Source organism: Coloeus monedula, assembly GCF_965178545.1.
Source record: "Coloeus monedula genome assembly, chromosome: 7".
In the NCBI taxonomy this organism is placed as follows: domain Eukaryota; kingdom Metazoa; phylum Chordata; class Aves; order Passeriformes; family Corvidae; genus Coloeus; species Coloeus monedula.
The window spans coordinates 34,163,239-34,171,294 of record NC_138787.1 but is presented as its reverse complement, the minus strand read 5'-3'; the positions used below and the strand labels follow the sequence as shown (position 1 = coordinate 34,171,294).

At 43.8% G+C, this 8,056-nt stretch overlaps 1 protein-coding gene across 1 annotated transcript in view; it reads left to right on the top strand.

Annotated features, from left to right (window-relative positions):
• Window positions 1-5,763: 5,763 nt before the first annotated feature.
• ZRANB3 (zinc finger RANBP2-type containing 3) overlaps window positions 5,764-8,056 on the top strand; it is a gene marked incomplete at both ends in the record, with an annotated part of 37,713 nt that continues 35,420 nt past the window's right edge. Inside the window, 3 exon segments of the mRNA XM_082284798.1 lie at window positions 5,764-5,787; window positions 5,789-5,826; window positions 7,320-7,472. Coding sequence (XP_082140924.1) covers window positions 5,764-5,787; window positions 5,789-5,826; window positions 7,320-7,472 — 215 coding nt within the window.

Here is an 8,056-nt window from a genome sequence, read left to right as displayed (position 1 = left end):
AGTAAAATAGAAACAGACAACCACTGCAGCAGATTTAGTGACTGACCCTTCCCAAATCTTTAACAAATAGTTTCTGCAACACTGCTAACAAACCTAATCCAGTACACTTCACACCCCTCAGTATTACTGGTATTTAGTCAAATCTATTTTTACTGACAAGAAAAGTACTAGTTGATAGCAATTTACAGCTTTGTAAAATAAAGAGTGGCCAGGCAGTGCAGTTACAAGTACTACGTTTTTAAACTTCCAAGATTTAAAAGGACACAAGTCTAAACATTACCTTTGTCATGGGGACTCCTGTAAATTGAGGAGTACAAGCAGTAAGTTACTTAATTTCCACAAAATACTCAAACCCTTGACATCACAGTACTTACTGTAAAACAAAGGCTTAATATTAGCTACATGCCAAGCCAATGGAAGACTGTCAAAGAAAATGTGTTTCCATTGCCATTTCTTTCTCTTGAATAGCAAATTCTTTGGACAAAATATTTTGAAAAATAATCAGAACTTCATTTTACCTTTCACTTCAACAGCAAATACATATTTCTAATCTAACATTCACAAGACATACTGCCCTGTAAGATTGCTGCTTAATATTCTGGCAAAAAGCATGTCTCAAATACATTACTCCCTGTGGAAGACAAGACATGAGAAAGCAACCCCATTAAAAACTGCAGGTTAATGCCTCAATGCAAAAAGGCCAGTGCAAGAGAAAAATCCCAACACACTCCCTATTCTGCTTTAGGCACACAAGATCTCTTCGGTTTCAGGTTAATAAGAAAGGGCCATCAAAATTTAAAATAAAAACTATTAGCAAAACCACTCCAAGATAGCAAACACTATGGTAGATTGTACTATCTGCCAATGCACCCTAGGCAAAGTGTGCACCACTGTTTTTGGTTTTTTTCCATCACCTTCCTAATCCAGCTTTCTATGGACATCACACAAATCCACCAACACGTAGGATGTGTGCAAATCTCTCCACGTGAATAACCTGAATAATTCTTAGACCCCCATGTAAGAAACAGCTATTCCTCACTTCTTTTTCTGTCTCGTTCCGTCTTCCTCATAACGTGAAACCCTTCTTCGGTGCTGAAAACTCATTTAAAAACGTTTTTAAAAGAGATGGTAAAAACCAGGCTGTGACGTAGTTTGCTCTCGAGTCTACTTACACTTTATATTATAATATCGTAGATAGACCCACATGCAGAATTATCCAACATGCGGCAGAAATTTTTAAAAAATTAATACATAATAGATGAACAGCCCTGTGTCCCGCTCCGGCCAGCCCTGCCTATATTAGGGAAGGGGAAGGGCCGGGCTCACCCCGCCGGACCGCGACCCCCGGCCGGGCTGGACCCACCGGCCCCGCGGCCGCGCCCCCCCTCCCTCAGCGCTGCCCCCGCTCTGCGCACTGCGGGCGCGGCCCCCCCTCCTCCCTCAGCGCACTACGACCCCCGCCCGCGGGAGCGCCTTCCCCAGCGGCGTCCCGGGCTCCTCACCGCGGCGGAGCGCTCCTTCCCGGGCTCGTACCCGGACTCCTTCTCAGGACACCGCGCCCGGCGGGCGGCGGCTCCTCACACACGAGGGGCGCCGAACCCAGCGCTGAGCGCCGCCCGGGTTCCTCCTGCTGCTGCCGCGGCGGGGAGAGAGGCCCCACCCCCTGGACAGCCGCCACCAATGGTTGCGCGGAACGCTAATGATGGACGGCAGTTTGGGCCAATAAGCGTTGCGGCGCCCTCCCCCCCGGCGCTGCCGCGGAGTGGTGCCGCTCGGCGCTTACGCGAGGACGAGCCCGCCCGGAAGGCGGCGGCCAATTGGAGGGCGCGGCCGCATTGACAGACAGCCGTGAGCACCAGTGAGAGCGGCGCCCCGGCACCGCAAGGCCCGCCCGCTGCGTGCAGCCCATGGCCGCGGGCACACGGAATGAGCCCGCGGCAGTGGCAGTGCGGGGTTCCAGCGGCCTCCGATCCCTATCCTGGCCGCTCTCCCTTCATCCGCGCCTGAGCCGCTCTCTTGCTCCCGAGCGTGTGGTGTATCCCGAGCAGCAGTGCCCCGGCTCCACTGGGTTCCCGCGCCAGCGCTCCCGGAGCCTCACGGCGCCCGCATCCTGGCGGGGCAGGCTGGGAGCTGTAGTCGGGGCTTGCCCGCGCAACCTCTCGGCCTCCCGGCCCCTTGTCCCGGCTTTCAGCCCTCTTCCTAAGCCGGAGAGCCGGCGGCACTGCCCCTTCCAGCCCGGCCCTTAGCGCCATCCTCGGCTCCCTCCGTTCCCAGCCTGCTTCGCCCTTCCCGCCCCTTCTCAGTCTGCTCGCTCCAGCGGAGTAGGGGCCGATACGAGGCACGGCCGAGAGAGAAGATGATTTTTTAACTCGCTCCTGGGGAAGCGGGGCGGGGGGTAGAAGGGCGGCGAGGACAGAAAAAATAAGGAAAAAGCGGTCCCCGGGCCCGAAAGCGCTTCCCTTCCGTGACCCCTGGTCATGCGTCACTTCCCGGCGGCCGTTTGAGCGCGGAGCCCGCGGCCGTGAGGGGGTCCCCGGGGTGGGACGCGCTCGGGGTCGGTCGCCAGCCGGGAACGAGCTGCCAGGTGCCTCCTGTTCGTCCCCAGGCCGTGTTTGTGACAAGTTTCACTTCTTGCTGTTGCTGCTGCTGGCTCATCGCATCGTGCGCTCAGGTACTTCTGCGATTGCAGCTGCAGGGACTTGCGTAAGTAGAATAAAAAACTTGCCCCCAGGCAGGTATTGAGGCGTGCGCTTCCCTCCAGCGCGGTCCAGCGGCCTGTGGAAAAACTGTTCTGTGCTGAAGAACTGTGTGATGTCCTTTGCTCCGTCTGATTGCTTTCTCTTGTAGTATTCTTTAAAACGCTGTGTTCTGATGGGTAGATTTTCAATTCTTTATTATCCCACTGGTGGCTCCTCAGTACAAGAAAGGCAAGGAGTTACTGGAGAGGGTCCAGCAGAGGCCACAAAGGTGATGAGGAATCTGGAGCATCTATTATGAGGAAAGACTGCGGGAGCTGGGCCTGTTTAGTCTGGAGAAGAGAAGACTGAGAGGGGATCTCATTAATGCACATTAATATTTCCAAGGCAGGTGCCAAGAGGATGGTGCCAGACTGTTTTCAGTAGTGCCCAGTGACAGGATGAGGAGTAATGGCCATAAAATAAAACACAAGTTCCACCTCAGCATGAGGGAGAACTTCTTTACAAAGATGTCAGAGTACTGGAATAGCTGCCCAGAAAGGTCGTGGATTCTCCCTGTCTGGAGACATTCCGAAGCCACCTGGATGCATTCCTGTATCACCTGCTCCAGGTGAGCCTGCCTGGGTAGGGGAGTTGGATGGGATGATCTCCAGAGGTCCCTTCTAATGCCAAAACTTCTGTGATTCTGTGAAATAGTTGATTAATCAATCAACCAAGATGTTCTTAGAGCTTTGAATTCCCTATTAAGTTTTATTGAACACACAGTCATGGAGCAGTTAAGGCCATCAAGAGGAAATTTATGAAGCAAAACTCTTAGTGGAAAGACTAATTTGTTTTAGGCATCTGCTGCTGTGCTGCGTTAAAAGGCTATACTTAGTGGCCGTTAAAAATAAGCAGTGGGTTTATATTATGTAATCAGCTTGTGTTGACAAACAGCTATTGGAAAACTTAAAGTAGTCCTTGAACTTATCATCAGTCTTGCACCCAACTTTCCAATAAAGAAACAGCCCCAGGGGTAAGATCCTCAACAAGCTGGGTCTCAGTTGCTGCCTCTGGAAGGATAAGGGCCTGTAGTGAAATGCAGTATAGCGGGAGCAGTGATTAGAAAGAAATTCAAGGTTGGGTTTTTTCAAATTGTAATTTGTTTTACTATTATTTGCACTGCCCTTATCCCTCAGTAGCTACTTACTTTTCTAGATCATTTATGATTGATTGAACATGATAGAAGTTGGAGCAGATTACTTGGAAATACTGCTGATGTTGTTGCTCTCATGTTTGAACTGTCTGATTGCTTGAATTAAAAAAAAAAGTTTCAGTGCAATTTTTTTGTGTGGCAGCTCAATTTTCTTGAAAGTTTGAGAGACTTTCTCAAAAGTTTTCCTGGAAATTAGGAAATTATAGTTACTGTACAAATATGTTATGAGATTCATTCTGTTTCAATTCAGTTTTGAAAAACAGTGGGAATTGCACTGCATCAAGTAGTTAATATGTACATTGTTGTAGAGCCCTTTCAAAAAAACTTCATCAGACTGGAAAAATGGGAATCACCTTTACAAAGCACATGGTGACTCCCACCAAATAAATGCATTTATCCTGGTGTTCACAGGTTCTGCACTTCGTAATTTTTTACTGATTTTTTTATGCCTTATGAATGAATAATGAAGTAGGTCCATGAATCTTCCTCATCCCTGCTTTTAAAAGCTGGGATCATTTACCACTGTCTAGTCCTGAGATACTTAAGCAATAGTTACTGGGTTTAGTAACTCAGTTGTTTTATCCTTCATCTCTTTTAAAACACTTGAGTAAATACTCCAGAATTTGGGGTTTTTAACTCATGAAACTTGTGCAGCTGAATGAAGTCTCTCAATGAAAAGCTAGGTCTCCACACAAAACCTTTCAGGTCTATTTTGTCTGAAAAAAATGAACATCCAGAACTTGTGATGTGGAGATGTGGGAAGGTCAATGTGATCTGTATTACAGCTCATTAGGGACACAGGAAAAAAAAATGAAAACTTGTAGTTAGAGAATACAGGCGCTAGTCTTACTCTCTCTCCTTACATCTTCTAAATCTGCAGTGAGTGGAACAACAGATACAAACTGGTCTTCTGCTACACTGACTAAATTCTTTTTTAAAACAGACTATTTTTATTTCTTGACATTACTACAGTGTGTATATAAATGCTCTGTCTCAAAACATGAATGACCACCACTGCCACAGTCACTGTATATGTTGTTTTAATAGTTATTGTTCACCACGTGTGGAGTTCTTTAATTATTCACCTAGTCTATAATTATTTACCATTCATTTATAGAATTATTCACCTAGAGAAAAAAACTAAACAAAACTTGTACGTATCTGGTAGTTAGTGTTTTCTGTTTTGCTGCTAAGATCTCAAAAGTCAGTTCTAACCTTGATAATGACTGATGCAGAAATATTTTTCATGGTAGTATTGCTATGTACTGGTGATTCGTGTGCCTCCTCTAATTCAGATTTATGCTCCTGAAACTGCATGGTTCCTATTCAGTGTTTCATTGAAAGGATCTTGTCATGATCTCGTTCAACAGAAAGTTAATTATGTTAACATTTCATTCTCATATTGTCACTCACAACAAGCTATGTAGAGAGCTGAGCAGGAGTACATCATTATCTCTGCATTTATAGAAAGGAAAATTATCACAGAAAATGAGTCACGAATTTTCTTTAGAGGTGAATCTCAGAACTGAGTGTTGAACAGGTTTTGTTGGGCCCACCAATCCTGCAGTGTTCTTGTTGAAGCTCAGCTCTACAGAAATGTTTAGTGTTTGTTTGTTTGTTTGCCAGCAGTCTTGAAGTACCTTAATCAACTTTTAAAATTAAAAAAAAAATACTCAGTGGAAAATATTGTGATGGAACTGGAGTGGTTATGATTGTTTTCCCAACACATAGAGTTGAAACATTTTGTTTGCTCAGCTGAGAGCTGAAGCAGGTATTTACTGGAGCCTTATGAATCTTCTGCTGTGAAATGCTTCTCTTGGGCACACAGGGGCTTTCCATCTTCTGTTAAGCAAAGCTCTGTGGTGGACATGCATGAAAGAGCCTGGTACTCATCACAGTACTTGTATCTGCTGCTGAATGTTCCAGAGGCCCAAGGTACAGGAATACTGTTTCTGTGAAGATATATCAAAGATTCCACTTACGAAAATAGGGGACAAAATTGCCATGGTCAATACAATGCTTATGTCCCAACTTACGTGTGTTGATCAGTATTTTAAAATCACTATTCTTCCCTCATTGCCCAGCAGAATGGTATGTCAGAATGGTTGTGGTTAAACACCCCCTCTTTGTAGAAGTGGTAATAGAGGCCCAAGAAGGAATGCCTGGAAGTTCCAGTGTTACCCTGTTCAATTCTTCCACGATGAGAATGTCATGGAACTTGCCTGGAGGCTCATCCACAGCATTTTCTTTACATTCCCCTGAAATGCCTGATGTGTATCCTGATAGACGTGCCTGTAATTCATCCTGTAACCAAGAAAAGCACTTATTCATTTTCTGTCTGCCTGAATGTCATTAGCCTGACTGCCAATGCCAGTGACAGATCCGCCAAAATCCTCATTTTTCTGGAATTCTACAACAGTTTAGTGGATTTCCAGAACATTCAGGTCCTGTTCCCAGAACATTCAGGTCCTGTTCCCTGTCCTTTTCCCTCTCCTATCACTATCAAAAAATCTGCACCCAATTCAGAATTTTGCTGTCAAACCTGGTGGTACTGCTGAGTCCAGGAAGCCTATTTTGGCTGACATTCTTTGTTCCTGTGGTAATCCTGCTCCTTACACAGGCTGTGAATCCAAAATAATTAGGTAATGTTTTGATGTAAAGGTTTTAGTCTTTCTTTGCGTTCAGTTAGTGCACTGCAACTGAGCTTTATAAACTTTTGTTTGCTTGTTTAAACTCTATTGAAGTTAAAAGAGAACAAAAGTGAGTATTTCTGCTCTGACCCTGTCCCTTGAACAAAAATGAATGAGGAATCCCCATTTTTAATCTTAAGCACACTATGAAAATTTGTATTGATTAGTTCTTTGGTTTGAATTTAATTTCCCTGAGAAAAAAACAATTTCCTTACTGGTTTTTCTTTTATTTTTTCTTCTTTTTTTTTTTTTTACTTCCCCCAAAGTGGGCTTATTTACCCCTTTTTTTCTGACTTAATTTTTAGAATTAAAAAGTTTAAAGGACTGTTAGTTCCATCATCAGAAGGTTAAATAACCTATCTTTTTCCTAGAACTCTTCTGAAAAATATTTACTAAAAGAATTATATTTCGATGTCCATGAGTAAGCTTGATTTGAATGGCAAATAACTTTCATTCATGAATAGGGTATTTGCTTAAATAATTATTTTATAGTGTAGAGGAAGAGACAAATGCTGACCTCATCATCCTGGAATAGTTAGAATATTTTATTGAGACTGAGGTGAGGGACTCTTCCTCCATCATCTGCACAATTTTATACTTTCCAGAGAGAATTCTCAAAACTCAAGAGAAGTTGTGTAGATATTGATTATTTCAAGATGAAGTGATGAGTATTGTTCCGTGAAGTATTGTTCTCGTAAGTAAGACGACATCTTTCTCTTTTGTTTCCCTCGGGTTCAGCATGGCCAATGCTCTTCAGGAAACACCTTCACTTGAAGCTTCTCAGTTAAAGGATGTTAATGCTAAGCTGTCCTTCCTACCTGAAAGACTGAGAAAGAAGCTGCTTCCTTTTCAGGAAAAAGGCATCATATTTGCGCTTCAGAGAAGTGGCAGGTAAAATTATTGTATTCAACTTACTGTATCACATGCCAAAAATAATTACTTTAGGTAAAGATCAATTAATTTTTACAGAGGTTATTCTATAGCAGCAGTCTTAGGTGAGTTATGTTAGAGAAATCTTTTATAAGCTATAAGGTAACATGGTTTAAAATGAGTTATGGGGTTTTTTTCTGCAGAGGATGAAGAAATGTTTATTAATACATTATGCAAAAGAGAATTGTAGTATCAAAGTTCTTGTGTGAAAGGAGGTTGATATCAGTAGGACCATCATTTTTGTTATGTTAATAAAGAATTCTTAAAATAAGTTAATTCACATTTGATTCTTTAGTTCTTAATGGCATGGTAGAGCTGTTAAGGGAATGACTAACAGATCCTGATGCATCTGTGTGGTTTTCTATTTTAAACTTGGTACAATTCTGGTGTGTAATCAGGGTGTTCTGGAGCTCACTGAGCTGCAGCAGCAGAGCAGAAGCAGCCTTGCAGAGTGCTCAGTTAGCCAATGCAGCAGCTGATGGAGTAGACATTCAACAATTAAGTACCTGGTAAATCAAAATCACAGTTTATACCGCAGAGCCCAG